This window comes from Manis javanica, chromosome 6, assembly GCF_040802235.1.
Source record: "Manis javanica isolate MJ-LG chromosome 6, MJ_LKY, whole genome shotgun sequence".
Lineage (NCBI taxonomy): Eukaryota > Metazoa > Chordata > Mammalia > Pholidota > Manidae > Manis > Manis javanica.
This window is the reverse complement of record NC_133161.1, coordinates 82,945,869-82,963,471: the sequence shown is the minus strand read 5'-3', so window position 1 is coordinate 82,963,471 and position 17,603 is coordinate 82,945,869. Positions and strand designations below refer to the sequence as shown.

At 35.5% G+C, this 17,603-nt stretch overlaps 1 protein-coding gene and 1 long non-coding RNA gene across 2 annotated transcripts in view; one reads left to right on the top strand and one right to left on the bottom strand.

Annotated features, from left to right (window-relative positions):
- Nucleotides 1–17,603, top strand: part of LOC140849929 (uncharacterized) — a 33,601-nt gene that overhangs the window by 5,719 nt on the left and 10,279 nt on the right. The window lies entirely within an intron of this gene.
- Nucleotides 1–17,603, bottom strand: part of GNAT3 (G protein subunit alpha transducin 3) — a 57,515-nt gene that overhangs the window by 32,218 nt on the left and 7,694 nt on the right. Inside the window, exon 2 of the mRNA XM_037021728.2 lies at nucleotides 634–676. Coding sequence (XP_036877623.1) covers nucleotides 634–676 — 43 coding nt within the window. The remainder of the gene's footprint in view (nucleotides 1–633; nucleotides 677–17,603) is intronic.

Genomic DNA, 17,603 nt, shown 5'->3' with positions numbered 1-17,603 from the left:
CTTCTTCTCCTGTAACAATTGTCTCTTAAAATTCTCCAGGAGTGACAGAGCCATGAGGTTTTGTATGCATCTGTGCTTATCAATTGCCATTTTATTCATTTAGACATTGCATTCTTGAATTACAGAACTTTTGTGTTCATCATCTCCTTATTAAGAAATTCAGGTCCACTTATTTCATTACAAAGAGAAAAAAAGTAGACAAAATATATGCAAAAATAAATTGAAATCCATGAGAGTGATAGTTTTAAATATGCATCCTGTGCCCAGGTAGGCAAAATGCCAATTAGATTTAACAAATCATTTCCTCATAAATTCAAATATATCATTGAGTGGCATATTTTGAAATACTTATGGCTTATGACCATGGATTTAAAGCCCTAGATCATATTCATATTAATATATTTAAAAAATAACTGCTTTTAGTATTCATCTCATTGAGAGGCAAAATTTAATAGAAAAATGGAAATTATTACCCATTTGTATGCTTTCTGCTAAAAGGAGGAATATTTGCACAGGAATTGTCACAGCTCTGCCACTACCTGTGATTTAGAGGCTACCAAACAGAGTTTTCCAAAATTATTAATTTTAAGAATGGCTAAATACATGGACAGACACCAAATAATGCATACTTACTTCATTTGTTTAACGATAGTACTTTTTCCAGATTCTCCTGCTCCTGCAACAGAAAGATTACCAACTGACACACCAAAAGCATATAGATATTAAAACTCGTGTCTCACTTTGTCATGGATTAATCTTTCGGACAGACACCTCCCCTGTGTAAAGGAGAGTAATCTTTCTGACAAATCTTGAAAGGTATTAGCTGTCTACTTGCCAGGACAGCAGAAGAAAATAAAATGTCTGTATATTGATGCTAGATCCAGATATAGGTCTGGCTCCAAGGCACAGAACATCTTCTAAAGCAAGAAGTGTATACAATCAGGAAAAAGATTCTGTTATTGCATTTGGATGCAATTTGGAAAGCTTGTATTTCCTGGTTTGTAACCCAAGAGAAATGGTCCCAACTTCATAGTCTGTAGATCATTCCTTCTCCCAGAATGACTTCTCATGCATCTTATTTGATTAAACAGCAAGAACAGCAACAACAAAAAACACTAGACATAGTGAAAATAAAACAATAGCCTTTTATTTTCACAACTGTTCAAGCTGATTCTGACTGATGGATGGGCTCTTGTCATCAACATCATACTTAACTTGGTACACAGCTCTTTTCTGTTTAAAAAAAGGAGATTTGCTAATAACACTAAGAAAACCTACAAGCCTATAGGTTGACTGATAGAATCTGGACAGGAGTAAGCCCATCCACCATCTCAGAGAGACCTAGGTTTCATCTTACTGAGGCTACAAGCATTCTCCAGAGGACACATCAACAAGGCACAAAGCCCACCTTTCCCCTGACCCCTCCCTCAAAGAGCCCCCGCAGAAATCCTGGCCATAAAAAGCCTCTCAGCCTGTGAGAGACACCTTCTTTGTTCTGCCAGCCAGAACAGGGGAGTCTCTCTCAGGTTTAGCAATAAACCTGCTTGGACTGTTGGGTTCACATCCTCTCTTTTTTCTTTCATTAACAATGACTGGTATGGCAATGTCTCAAAATGGATTACACATTCCTCGGGGAGGGGCAAGGGGCAAGTATATTTATTCCATATGTATGTATCAATATATTTATTCCATATATTACATAACATATCCCATTTACATAAAATTCTAGAAAGTACAAACCAAAGTACAGTGACAGAATGTGGATTAGTATTTCCTGCTCAAGGGAGAAAATGGAATGGATTGTAAAGGCATATAATGAAAATTTAGGGTTAATGAGAATGTTCAGGATCTTGATTATTGTAATGATAATTTCACCTGCGTATACATGTCAAAACTCATCAAGTTGTGGCCTTTAAGTATTTGCTATTATATATGTACATTTTATCTGATAATCTTGTTTAGAAAACATAAACCATCAAAATTAAAAGCAATGATATTGTAGATTACTATCAGGAAAAATAGAGAACATAAAGCAAAACACCTCAACAATTTTCAAGGTCTAATAGTACCAAAATATCATGAATTTTAAAAAGTGGGATGTTACATATATGTAGTTGAATTTTAGGCAGTTGGAAATGCAATGGGACTCAGGAGAAATTATATAAGGGTGTTTAAAATAATGATATAAAGATGGCTGCCATATGAGAAATTAAAATTAATATGACTCTTGAGAGTGATGAGAATTTTATTAAAATTACACAATATGCAGGATATGGATAAAAAATAAAAACAAACTTTTTAGTTTGTCCTTGTCTGTGAATCCTAGGCTTGTGAGGGAGGAGTGGGAAGGAACATATTCAGGCAGTGAGTTCAACTTAAAAGTCCTGGTTTTATAGGCAGGAGAAAAGCAGGGAGTCACCAAGAACTGATAATACAAATTTGTTCATAGAATTTTTACAGAGGATCACCAACAAACCTAGAAAGTATTGAGGAAACAGTATTTTAGAATTGATAATGGAATCACATCTTTTAGAATGTGTCCTCAGGTTACAACTAACATTTATTAATAGAAATATGATTGAAATATGATATGGACCAAGGGCTTGATCTAAAATGTCAGTGAGCAGATTTTTAGTCTTCTTATACCAGTTTTTGTATCTTTTAAGAGAAGGAAATATAATTAGTATATTACTGGCATTCCAGAAATTGGGTCACAGGACATCTTCCAAGGCTCAGTGTGCCTGTTAAATTTTAGACATATTTCAGAGTAACACAATGAAGGCAATTGAAACATTTCCCAAGAAAAATCCAGATTCAAAAAAACTAATAGACATACACATCTCTTACCAGCATAGCAGTCAACTGCCTTGCTTTACCAAAACTAGTATGAATTTATGTCAGCAAAGGTAGTATGACTTTTGGTAACAGTGAATCTCAGAATTCTATTCAGATTTATATTAACATATATATTGAATCAGAAGATCCTGATTACCCTATTTAAATTGTAATACCACGGTAACCCATTCTATCTTCCTCTCCCTGCTCCATTTTTTTCTACCACTTGTCTTATTCTACAAACTTATAAATTGTTCACATATTGTTCTTAATTTTTCCTGTCTGTGTTACACTGCTACAAGGTAAAATCCATAAGGGCAGGGGTCTTTGTCTGCTTTGTTCACTGGTATATCTGAAGCACCTAGAAAAGTGCCTGATAGTAGAAGTTTAATGAAACAGATGAATTCTTTAAACTCATACTTTGAAAATAGAATTTTGATCCATTATGCTCAGGGAAATAAGCCAGGTGTAGAAAAACAAGTGCCAAATCATTTCCCTCATTTGTGGAGTATAACAACAAAGCAAAACTGAAGGAACAAAACAGCAGCAGACTCACAGACTCCAAGAAGGGACTGGCAGTTACCAAATAGGAGGGGTGTAGGAGGGTGGGTGGGAAGGGAGGGAGAAGGGGATTGAGGGGCATTATGATTGGCACACATGGTATGGGGGGGATCATGGGGAAGACAGTGTAGCACAGAGAAGGCAAATAGTGACTCTGTGGCATCTCGCTACACTGATGGACAGTGACTACAGTGGGGTATGGGGGGGGACTCGATAATATGGGTGAATGTAGTAACCACATTGTTTTTCATGTGAAACCTTCATAAGAGTGTATGTCAATAATACCTTAATTTAAAAAATAGAATTTTGTCCTCTATTTTGTATATCATTTTTTTCATATTGAAATATTCAGCCTGATTTACAATGTTTTCTTAGGCTATGATGGACAGATATAACTACACCTAAATTTCATTCTACTTCACAGCAGATTTGTTTTGTCTCAGGCATATTTAAATGTATCTAGTTTGTGCAGTTATCTGAAACAGCTGTCCATTTTATATAATCTTGAGTAGTGAAGCTATGGGAAATAGTATTTTATTGCCTGGGATGGTATATAGATTCCCACCATACTTTGGGTAAACCACTAGCATACTTCTCCTTATTGATTTATGCTAGAGTATTCTATACCACACAGTGTGAAATTTGACTACGAAGTTGATGAATGCAAGAATCAACCACAGCAATTTGCTAATCTTTTTTCATACGCTTCTGTTAACATAATCAAACACAAACTGACAGATTGGGCACAACCATCTCATTTAATTAGAGGCAACTATGTCCAAGAATAAAAAACATTTGAGAATAAAATAAAAGTCACAGTAAAATACCACATCCCCCATTTTCAGAAGACAACTGGCTATATTATTTTGCATGGCTGAGCACTGCTTGTGTGTGAGTAGCAATAGCCAATCAGCGAGCTTTGCACAATATCTTGGTTCGTTGGCTTTGGAGAATTTGCTCTTTTGCTCCAGGCTGTGTTGTCACTGAAAGAAAAGCTATCCAATAAGATAGTAAAACTCTTCTTGGTAGTTTTTTGTTTTATACTCTCTAACAGTAAAAGTGAGCATTAGAAATTGTAGCATCATTCTACACAGGTGACAGATTTGGAGACTATCTCACTTTTCCAAAGATATTTTTTCAATTTTGCTGTTTGGAAAACTTCAGAGTCATAGGGATGTGGGAGGAAAGTCAGTGGGCCCAACAGGGGTTTCAGCATTTGTTCATGCAGGTAGATTTATTTCAATCAGACTGGAAATAGTGGGTTAAAAAAGCCTGGTGAAAATCTGAGACTGAGAAAAGAATGTTTCATTTCTGATTATCAATTAAATTTACTTAAAAACTGCTATAATATCTATGATATTTCTATGATATTATATTTCTACAGTGGTATGAAATTAATTTAGATCATTTTCATTTAAATTAATTATCTACCTTAAGAATAATGAAAAAAAGTGTGTAAAGAATTTTCCAGAGTTGTACCAGTATATGTTCTGGACAAATACAGTGTAATTGAAAACCACTATGGACACCTACGATAATTTTTTTATTAAGGTATCATTGATATACAATCTTATGATGGTTTCATATGAGCAACATTGAGGTTATTACATTCACCCATATTATCAAGTCCCCCCACCCCCTATTGCATTCACTGTCCATCATTGTAGTGAGATGCTATAGAGTCACTACTTGTCTTTTCTGTGCTGTACTGCCTTCCTCGTGACCCCCCTACATTATGGAACACATACAGTTTTTAAAGTAATCACAACCAAATTTCATTATATTCATTCTGTGTTACTGACAAGTCAAAAGTTTATCATACATTTGAGGAAAGCAACTTTTAGACTGTGTCAGAGAACTGATGTACATCTAGAATTTTTTTCTACACTTCATAAATATGGCCAATTTACTGATGACAATAAGACCTAGTAAGTTCCCCAAATTATTTCTGAAACTAGAGAGTATATTATTATATAATGATTCCTTATAATTTAGCTGATCACGATGTGTCTCAGGTAAGCAGAGTAATCTATCACTTTAAAAATAGTGTGCAGTTTGTTAAGAAACTGTTGCCAGGGCAGCTGCATCTGGGAGGTCTCTTGCTGCCCATTAGGTGAAACCTCAACCTGAACAGTGGAGCGTTCTTGACTCTGAAAGAGAAAGAATTCTTGAGCAGGTCAGACAAGTATAGGTAAGTAAGGAATTCATTAAAGTAAGATAGTAGTGAATGGCAGAGAACAAGGAAGAGCAGAGAGGGAAGTGAAGCTCTTTGAACTCCTGCTGGTTTAGGGAAAATCCCTTGCCAACTCCTAAAGCCGGAGTCACCTGGCATCCAGTGTTTGCTTGTATCGCATGGCATGGGAACTAAGCCTCTACCACCCCAGACCCCAGGATTTGGGGGAGCTGCAGAGCACTGGGTAGAGATTATATTCTGAGAACTTCCCGAAGTCAAAGAAAGGAGATTTTCAGGGAGGCTACTAAAAAGCATTATCTACAGCTGAAGTCCTGTCTGGGTCACCCAGGCAATGGGAACTTGTAAACCCAAATGAGAGGTCTCAGTAGCCGTTCCATGCTTGTTTGAAGTAGGACAGAGAGAGTGAAGACTTGTGTTCAAGTCTAAAACAGAATGAAATAATGAAGTAACAAAGATGCTTATCACTGAAAGAGCACAGAGACAAAATGCAAAAGTTGAGCAGTGAGAATTCTTTATTTAAGGCAAAAAGTACTCGAAGAAAGGGGAGTGTGGGCAAACTCAAGAGAGGAGGCATGCTTAGAGCCTTAGGATTCTGTCTTTCTAGGCTTTCAAGAATGGGGCAAAGGGTTGGGGGTGGGATATGGGGGGTAAAGGGAGTGGTGGGGGTCAGCCTAGGCGTAACATGTGGTCTCAGGATGTCCCTCTCTGGTGAGAGACACTGTGTCATCATCCATAGTCTGTCCTCTAGATGTTCTGTAAGATAAACTTAACACAAGGGATTTCTTGATCCTGTTCTCCAAGATAGTGGTTACCCGCAAGCAATGGGGACATACCATTTAGGACCACTTGCCATGGCTTAACATAGGGTCAGTTGTTGGTTAATTACCATAAAATATGTTAAGAATCTTACCTCCTACTCCCTGGTTTTTAAAATGGGACCTTAGCCTTAAGGTTGGGTCCCTCCTGTTCTTACTATACTATTTATATCTCTTCATTTGTCATCATGGACAGGAAAAGTTAAAGATGATGCTTGCTTGTCCCATGTCCCTGCCTTACCACAAAACTTCATATGAAACATTAATATGCTCCTTTGGAAGACTTTACAGAAGGTATCTGGATTCCTTGCTCTGTGCGTTGATTTCAGACTTCTCTGTGAAGGTTCAGTAGGATCAACTATAGCATTAACAGGATAATTTCTGAAGAAAACTCAATCTCTCCAAAAATCTCATTTACTACTTGGAATCCTATTGCAAATGTATTTCAGAAATAAATTTGTGAATCCCGTTCTCACAATGCTTCTAGGTCTTAGTTCACAATAGCCATTCTATTCTTGTAAGATTAGATCATGTCACAGAGCCAAATATTACATCAAAACAGCACATTCACATAGACTGTGGGTGTCCCAAAATAATCTCTTCCTTCCAAACTGTGGTCATCACTAAAATTATCTTCTGGGTCAAGGGGTACCAAAGGAATTTTAACAAATACACATTTATTTCTTTGAAGTAGGTAATGTTTCAAATAATTACTTAAGTTTATACTCTGTTCATACTTAAATATCCATAAATTATTTTAATCTTATTAGAATTAATTAGGGTATTTATTCCACATTTTTATTTACAAATATCAAAAACAATTTTAAAGTTACACTATATCTGTATCTGTAACTGAACTTCAATTGAACACACTGAAGGCTTGAGTGCTTATTTGATATAATTCACTGAAACAGGCAAAATAAGAATGCAAACTTCTACTTATAATCATGAATAAGATTTTTTGTAGGCAATCTTAAAAATTCACATAACTCTACAGTAGAAGGAAACTTCAGAAATCAACTATGCACCTCTCTTCATTCTATGCATAAGAACAGTGAGTCCAGTAGAAATTTGATAACTCATCCAAAGTCTCAGACCTGCCTTAAAGCAGAGACCCTAGGTCTCCTGATTCCGTATTAATGCTGTAATATTGCTTTGTTTTTAAGAATGCACTGATAGTGTTCAATGTCAAAATGATTTCAGTACTTACAAATTATTTAAATTCATTTATTTTAGATTAATATAAAAGCAGTATACTTCCATGGATGTACTGGTACGCAGTATCTGCTTGTTAACCATTGGTAGACTGTTGGCACAAAAGACTTTTTAGGGCAGTCCTTTTGAGCCGCTTGATTTGTTGCCTCACTATTCCTCCTTCTCATGGGGCAACAAAAATTCTACCTGTCTCTTCCACATGACAACACTTCAAATAGTCTAGAGTGAGGGGAGGAGAATGTAATAAGCATACTTATGTTTTGAAATTAAGTAAATGTGAGCTTGCACTTATTTCTGACTGAGTATCCAGATCAAATTTAAGAGTGAGTTTCCTGTTTTGTAAAATTGCATTATTAATATCTACATCTTAGGGTTTGGGCAGATTAAATTACACATAAAATACTTAGGACATACTCAGATAGTGAGCTCTCAACATTTTCTATTACTTGAAGCATGTTCTATCTCTTTTGTAAGAGACTTTTCAAGTATAATCCATTTTTTTAGTCCTTTTTTGTGGAACATGATCTTTAGACTCCTTCTACACTGAATCACACTCCACACAAGAGCCAATGTCCTTCCAAAATGCTGGTACTAAATATTGTGATGTAGATATCAGGAGATTTATCAACAGCACTGGTATTCTGATGTAATAGGATAGGAATGCAATTTAGGTGTGCCTGACTACTGGTAATTGTTTTTAAATAAAACACTTTTCTTAATAGAGACCATGATTAGTTTGCCTTTTTTTTTCTCTGTAGCTTTATAACATTCTTCACCTATATTGTATTTATACTAGTTAAAATTTGTCTACTTTTTTTCACATCACCTCTTAGCAAACAGATTCTCTCACATACTACATATGTGTCATTGGTTTTTACCTCAGTAAAAGGTAGCTATTAAATTCCACTTTGTTTATTTGGACCAAGTATTTCTGCTAGTTGAGAGCACTTTGTTATATGTCATTGTATGCTTCAATTCTGAGTCTTACTCAAGTGTGAAATGCTACCTTATCCACCTTACCCAAATCCCTGATAAGAGCATTGGAGAGAAGAGCACCAAGGGCGAGAGACTGTAACAGGCCCATTAATAAGTCCTGGTTATCTGTAGTCAACAATGCTAAATGTTTGCTCTTAAGTATGGCTATTACTGAAGGTTGTGTACATACTGTTTTATTTGGTTAAGGGGATTGCCATCTATTCTAGTTTAAGCATTTTTACTACAAAACAGATAAAAGTTTTATCTTTCTGTTTTTCTTTTGGTGCATCTCCAAACATAATCATGATGAATTTTCTCCTCTAACAATAATGTACTGAGTAATACTGATGTTGTAGAACTGTTTCAACCATGCATTCTTGGGATAACTCCCTCCCACTTTAACTACCACCCATCCCACAACTTCCTCTCTTTATTTAAAATTTTTTTACATTGTATACATTGCTGGAATAAGTTTGCTAATATTTTGCTTTGACTTTTGTATTAATATTTGTGAAGGAGATTGGCAGGTCACTGTCTTTGTTAATTTTACTTGGCAAGGTTATCAAATAATTCATTAAGAATTTACTATAAGTTTTATGTACTTTTAAAATGATTCATTCATGAGATAATAGGAAAAATTCACTTCTAAATCTATATTGAATTTGCAGATAAATTCATAGATAAATTGTGTAATTTCTTTTGCCAGAAAATAAGTAATATCCCAATGTGCACTTGTTTTCCCAAACTTTTAATTTTAGTAATCTTAAAACTTAATGTCTGAGAAAATAGTACATTAGAAACCTATATTTTATACTCTTAAAGTTTACCAGTTATGAATGCTTTTTCATGTTTACTTTCTTTCTAATATATATTTATACACAAAATATTTTTATATGCTTTGTTTTGCTGAACCTTTTGAAAGCAGACACTTTACTCATAAATACTTCATAATACATCCTGTAATCATAAGGAGATTTTTCTATAAAACCACAATACTATTTTCATGCTTGAGAAAATTTATATAAATCCAAAATATTATTTAATATACACTCCATATTCATATTATCTGACTGTACCAAAAAATTTTTTTCATATTTTTTGGATCCTGGATCCAATCAAGGTTTACATATTATTATGCTACTTAAATTCTTTTAATTTAGAACATTTTGCTCATCATGTTGTTGGTATTTTTGTTTCATGACACTGATATTTTTTCTAAACTCTAGCACAATTTTATGTAATCTGTATTCTATATTTGATTAGATTTAATGTAAATATTTTTCCATAAATATGACACAAGTAATATGTTTTTCAGTGTATCACATTGAGTCAGATGTATTTTTATGACTACTAATATTTCTGAGTGCTTATTTATGTGCTATAGTATTAATCAGCAAAATAATTTCACTTATCTGTAAAACACCTCATCAGGAAAACTAAGCATGTTTCAGTTGTCAGAAAGAATGTTGTGACTATGTACTGTCTTTTCTTTCTTATGAAATTTTATTGAATACTTTCAATTTTATACTTGTTTTAAAAACATCTGATAATGTTTCTGACATATGAGTCTTCTGGGATTTTGAGACATATTTAAACAAATATGTCACCTTTTTTATTAGTATTCCTTTTAGGCTAAAAAAGGAAGAAACCGAAGTACAGAATATTTCCCAAACAGGCCTATTTTAAATAGAAACATAGAAGATTAGATAGATAGATATTTGTCTAAAGGTAAATTCATTGTGGGAACAGTCATGCACACAACTTTTTGTATAAAATAAAGCTTTAAAAAAGACCTTGGTTAATTACATGGTTAGCCTATACACATTTGATGCCTGGAAAAGGGAAAATAGAAGATTGAATATGTCAAATTTATAGTGCTCACTTTGTTGTCCCTCTTAATACCCAGGCCCCTATATTCATCCATTTCATAGATAACCCCACTTGGTTGTGTAACAGAAATCACAAATTTGAATGTTCCAAATAATTACATCTTTCATTTCTTCCCCAATGTAAATTTTGTTCTTTATTTCATATACTGATGAATAATCATAGTACACAACTCCACCTTTAATCATTCCTTTCAGTTAACACCCAGATGTAGTCAGCCACCAAATTTTATTGATTTTTGTCACCTAATGTCTCTCAAATCTTACTTCCAAACTTGTAATTTCCACCTAATTTACAGTCTCATCAAGTACTTCCATGGCAGTGACAAATTTCCTAATCATCATCATAAAATCTCAGTCTCATAGGATAGCCAGGATGGCTTTTGACAAAAAACTCCAGGTATTATAATTCTCATTTACATCTGAAAACTTATCAATATCTTACTATCTCAATTAAAAAAAAGAAAGCTCCTCTGTGGTGAAATATAGGGCTGTCTTCTAGCTGTATTCCTACATGCCAAATGTATGTTTATGCTTTAGTCAGGATGAACAACTTATAGAAATATTTTATATTCCAATCCTATCATGCCTCCATACATTATGCATGCATGCTATCTGGTGCTAAGCTGCAGGAATTCAGTGAAGAGCAAAAGTAGACACATTCTGTTTTCATTGAACTCAGAGTACAGATAACTAATTTAAAACTGACACACATAAAAATCAAAGGTTTTGTTCTGTATACAAGTTTGTGATCATAGAAACTGAATTTCTTTCTTAAATTCTCATTTTATTTTTATCAATATAATAAAAATAATATCTATTTCATAGGGTTTTCATGCATATTGAAAACAGTAACAGAAGCAGTGGAAAAAGAGAAATAGGAGGTCTATCCCATCAGAGATAGAGCTAAAACTAACCTTTGTGAAAAGATTGACAATGGGCAGGGAATGATCACAAAGAAATGAGCTAAAGAAGATAGAAGTAGAGAGTTGATATAATGGAAAAAATATAATGGGAACCCCATAAAAAGCAAAGTTTGGGGATGAATAAACAGCAAGATAAACTTGGAAAACAATTTTAAGGTCTCTCAAAGTACAATCAGGTTATTGATAAATAATAGAAATTTGCAAATATGGGTCAAGAAATGTGGTAAAAAAAGGATGTTAGTGCCATTCTTCTAGGAATGATAGTTATGTTCGGATAAGAGGTTCCCAAGAAAGAGTACAGATTGAAAAACACAGAGGTCCAAGGACAAACTTTGGCGAATGAAACCATTTAGGAATGGAGAGAAGAGGCAAGCTTGAATTGAGGAGTGAAGGGATATGAAAATTGAGAAGGTATTGGAGTGTTACAGGAGTTTAAAAAGAACAGAGATTTAAAGTTATGGAGGTCTGAGTTTTGTGAATTGGGGGCTATTGGAGCTGTGGGAGATAATTTTTTAGTAAAGAGGAGGATATACAAGTTAAATTGTAATTAACTGAGAAGTATGTAGAGGGCAAGAAAATAGAAGTAGTGAGCACAAACTACTTTGAGAAGCATTTCAATATAAAAACACTTTTAAAAGATAAAACCATATCTTCATAGGATGAATTCAAGGGGATTATAGAGTCAAAGAACTTTTTTTTTAGACTAATGGAAATATCTTTAAATTACAAGCGGAAGGAGTCAGTAAAGAATTTTGAAAATGGCAAAAGAATAATTCATAAAGCAAGATTCTTAAGATAGGGAAGAGGATATAATTTGTAGCACAAAGGCTGAAATAGAGTCTTAAAATGGAATACTACCACTTCCTTAACAGTGGTTGAAGTAGAAGAGGATGAATTAGTGCTCAGTAAGATCTGGAGGTGATGGCTTGATCACTCTCACATGCATGGGTGGTCGTCTAGGGTGGGAGGGAGGGGAGGAAATTTTACGTGAAAGTTGGGAATGCAGAAACAGCTGCCTTTTAGAGTATTTTAGTAGAAAACTAGGAATAAATAAAATAATATTGGCCCAGCCAAAGTTCAAAATGAATTTTTCAGCCAGGAAACTGAAAATGATAAATTGTTTTGTTTTACAATGCCTAGGAATGGAGGAAATTAGGAGTTTATGGGGGGGATCTGGGTTAGATGAGCACTAAGGGCTGGAAGGATGTTCAGTAGCATCTCTTTGGAGGAAATCCATTGGGAACAGTGTATTAGAACAGAGTGGTAAATGGAGAACTTTGAATAATTATTCAGGGTTGATGGTGTGAGTGTCAATAAAGGTAGAAGATTAAGGGGATAACATATTCCAGAATTTTAATAGGAATGCATCTAAAATGACTGACTCTTATTGGAGGGAAGTATTTGAAATTGAATAACTAACACAATAAGCATGGAAAAGTATGAGAAATAATACAATATAACATCCTGGTGAGAGAATGAAATTTCTAGACTATCTTAAAAGAAGAACAATTCTAAGTAGCAAATTCATTCTACTTGAATATAAAATATTGTGGCAGGAAATAACCCATGACTTGTACTTTATAAGCCCTGAGATCAAAGACACAGAATGGGTATTTTCATATCTTAATGAAATCTCATCTTGAATCCTACTTCTTTAGGTTCAAATTCTACATTGATGTATTTATACATTAGTATTTAGAGGACCCTTAAATAAGGAGATGGTTTCTGAATTTGCATCTAAAATCTTAACTGGAGTATATTTATTTCATGTAAAACATAGTGAATCTTTATACTGTCAAATATTCCACTAACCTGCTTCCTTTCTAACAGTAGGGCTAAATAACTTTTTGTTAACTGTTGATTGCCTGTCAAATTGTTGTTCTGGAATCAGTAATTCAGGATTTGAATGAAAAAATGTGAATATAAAAATGTTCTGTGATATTACCAGGGAGGTTCTGTTAAATTATAATGTAAGAAGAGACATTCTTAGCAACACAGGATATTTAATCTCATTAACAAATACCATCATTTGGTTAAATACGAAGTGGTTTAATAAATGGTTTGCGTCTTTTTTTTTTTTTTTTGAGAGGGCATCTGTCATATTTATTGATCAAATGGTTGTTAACAACAATAAAATTCTGTATAGGGGGGTCAATGCTCAATGCACAATCATTAATCCATCTCAAGCCTAATTCTCGTCAGTCTCCAATCTTCTGAAGCATAACGAACAAGTTCTTACACGGTGAACGAATTCTTACATAGTGAATAAATTCTTACATGGTGAACAGTACAAGGGCAGTCATCACAGAAACTTTTGGTTTTGATCACACATTATGAACTATAAACAATCAGGTCAAATATGAATATTTGTTTGATTTTTATACTTGATTTATATGTGGATCCCACATTTCTCCCTTTATTATTATTATTTTTTTATTTTTAATAAAATGCTGAAGTGGTAGGTAGATGCAAGATAAAGGTAGAAAACATAGTTTAGTGCTGTAAGAGGGCAAATGTAGATAGATGATCAGGTGTGTGCCTATGGACTAAGTATTAATCCGAGTTAGACAAGGGCAGCAAAACATCCACGAATGCAGAAGATTTCTCTCAAAGCAGGGGGGGTGAGGTTCTGAGCCTCACCTCTGTTGATCCCCAATTTCTCACCTGGTGGCCCCCCTGCGACTGTGCCTGTCTTAGGTTGTTCCTCCCTTGAGGAATCTTACCCGTCTCTGGCTAACCAGTCATCTTCCGGGGCCATACAGGGAAATGTAAAGTTGATAAGTGAGAGAGAAGCCATATTGTTTGAAAAGGTTAGCTTTTTACTTCTTTGCATATTTATGCCCTGTGGCTTCTATGCCCAGCACTTGTCTCGAGGTATCTTTACCACCTGGAGGAATTATGATACTCGGTAAATTCGATATGAGGCACGAATTCTATTTAAGGGTTGTAATTAGGAAGGAAGAAGAAAGCTATAGAGGTAGCATATGGAAGAAAACATGGGAGGATTGATTATTTCTTTGACATATCTTCTTGTAGAGTACCTTAAGCATGTATAGGTTTTAAACTACTAACTAACTTGCGCTCACATATTAACATAATAGGAATACGGTGACATAAACAAAGCAAATCTATAATTACCATCCATCTCCAGTGAAGCCAAGAAAACCATTTAGGCACCCTAGGCATTTGTGAAAATTTGTCTATGATATGATGGATATTGTCCAACTGTACTTGAACAGTCTGAGAGAAATCACACAAATTAAAGCAACCCATTCCTGGGATCTGCTCACATCCCATGTGTTCTTTTAACTGTAGACAGTCTATAGTCATAAGATTTTGGAGTGCTACAACTTGCACCCCTCCCAACTCCTGGTTGAGTTCCAACAGTACAGATCCAGTCAAATTCGTTGTCTCACTGTATGCACATGCCAGCCTAGACATCTCCCTCCTCATTCCAATGGCAAGTCCAGGAAATGGTGGAGTGGATGCAGCCACAACCGCAGCATCGTCCGGATCCCTGTGGAGGCTTTTTGATGATCATCCCCTGGCACAAGTCCTCCAGAGAGTGCTGATGCCGGAAGCTTCTCCTCATTTCGTATCTTAGTTCATTTTCTGGGTATCCAAGCTAGGCCTTGATCTTCTGCATAGAAACAAACAGACCCTTTGCCCACACTTTGACATGCCCTCTATACCACTGTGTAGAACTCATTGGAGGTCAGCACACAGGAACTGCTTTTTTTTTTTTTTATTAAGAGAAACGAATATTATGAGAAAAGAGTACCTCCATAGCTGATCATCTGACACCCTTTAAGTGATCAACATTAAGGATATTTAAAGCATGCATCTTTGATTTACCAATAGTTTTATCCTATCAAGGAGTAATCCCCCTTTTCTTTTTTTCTTTCTTTTTTTTTTTAATCTTTAATCTACACTTACATGAAGAATACTATGTTTACTATGCTCTCCCCTATATCAGGTCCCCCCTAAAAACCACATTACGGTTACTGTCCATCAGCTTAGCAAAATGTTGTAGAATCACTACTTGTCCTCTCTGTGTTGTACAGCCCACCCTCCCCTTTCTCCCTCCCCCCCATGCATGCTAATCTTAATAACCCCCTTCTTCTCCCCCCTCCCCCTTATCCCTCCCTGCCCACCCATCTTCCCCAGTTCCTTTCCCTTTTGTACCTGTTAGTTCATTTTTGGGTTCTGTAATTCCGCTGCTGTTTTGTTCCTTCAGTTTTTCCTTTGTTCTTATACTCCTCAGATGAGTGAAATCATTTGGTATTTCTCTTTCTCCGCTTGCCTTATTTCACTGAGCATAATACTCTCCAGCTCCATCCATGTTGCTGCAAATGGTTGGATTTTTCCACTTCTTATGGCTGAGTAGTATTCCATTGTGTATATGTACCACATCTTCTTTATCCATTCATCTACCGATGGACATTTAGGTTGCTTCCAATTCTTGGCTATTGTAAATAGTGCTGCGATAAACATAGGAGTGCATCTGTCTTTCTCAAACTTGATTGCTGCGTTCTTAGGGTAAATTCCTAGGAGTGGAATTCCTGGGTCAAATGGTAGGTCTGTTTTGAGCATTTTGACACACCTCCATACTGCTTTCCACAATGGTTGAACTAATTTACATTCCCACCAGCAGTGTAGGAGGGTTCCCCTTTCTCCACAGCCTCGCCAACATTTGTTGTTGTTTGTCTTTTGGATGGCAGCTATCCTTACTGGTGTGAGGTGATACCTCATTGTAGTTTTAATTTGCATTTCTCTGATAATTAGCGATGTGGAGCATCTTTTCATGTGTCTCTTCGCCATCTGTATTTCTTTTTTAGAGAACTGTCTGTTCAGTTCCTCTGCCCATTTTTTAATTGGGTTATTTGTTTTTTGTTTGTTGAGGTGTGTGAGCTCTTTATATATTCTGGACGTCAAGTCTTTATCGGATCTGTCATTTTCAAATATATTCTCCCATACTGTAGGGTTCCTTTTTGTTCTATTGATGGTGTCTTTCACTGTACAGAAGCTTTTCAGCTTAATGTAGTCCCACTTGCTCACTTTTGCTGTTGTTTTCCTTGCCCGGGAAGATATGTTCAAGAAGAGGTCACTCATGTGTATGTCTAAGAGGTTTTTGCCTATGTTTTTTTCCAAGAGTTTAATGGTTTCATGACTTACATTCAAGTCTTTGATCCATTTTGAGTTTACCTTTGTATATGGGGTGAGATAATGGTCCAGTTTCATTCTCCTACATGCAGCTGTCCAGTTTTGCCAGCACCATCTGTTGAAGAGACTGTCATTTTGCCATTGTATGTCCATGGCTCTTTTATCAAATATTAATTGACCATATATGTTTGGGTTAATTTCTGGAGTCTCTAATCTGTTCCACTGGTCTGTGGCTCTGTTCTTGTGCCAGTACCAGATTGTCTTGATTACTATGGCTTTGTAGTAGAGCTTGAAGTTGGGGAGTGAGATCCCCCCTACTTTATTCTTCTTTTTCCAGATTGCTTTGGCTATTTGGGGTCTTTGGTGTTTCTATATGAATTTTTGAATTATTTGTTCCAATTCATTGAAGAATGTTGCTGGTAATTTGAGAGGGATTGCATCAAATCTGTATATTGCTTTGGGCAGGATGGCCATTTTGACGATATTAATTCTTCCTAGCCATGAGCATGGGATGAGTTTCCATCTGTTAGTGTCCCCTTTAATTTCTCTTAAGAGTGACTTGCAGTTTTCAGAGTATAAGTCTTTCACTTCTTTGGTTAGGTTTATTCCTAGGTATTTTATTCTTTTTGATGCAATGGTGAATGGAATTATTTCCCTGAGTTCTCTTTCTATTGGTTCATTGTTAGAGTATAGGAAAGCTACAGATTTCTGTGTGTTAATTTTGTATCCTGCAACTTTGCTGTATTCCGATATCAGTTCTAGTAGTTTTGGAGTGGAGTCTTTAGGGTTTTTTATGTACAGTATCATACCATCTGCAAATAGTGACAGTTTAACTTCTTCTCTACCAATCTGGATTCCTTGTATTTCTTTGTTTTGTCTAATTACCATGGCTAGGACCTCCAGTACTATGTTGAATAACAGTGGGGAGAGTGGGCATCCCTGTCTTGTTCCTGATCTCAGAGGAAAACCTTTCAGCTTCTCACTGTTCAGTATGATGTTGGCTGTGGGTTTATCATATATGGCCTTTATTATG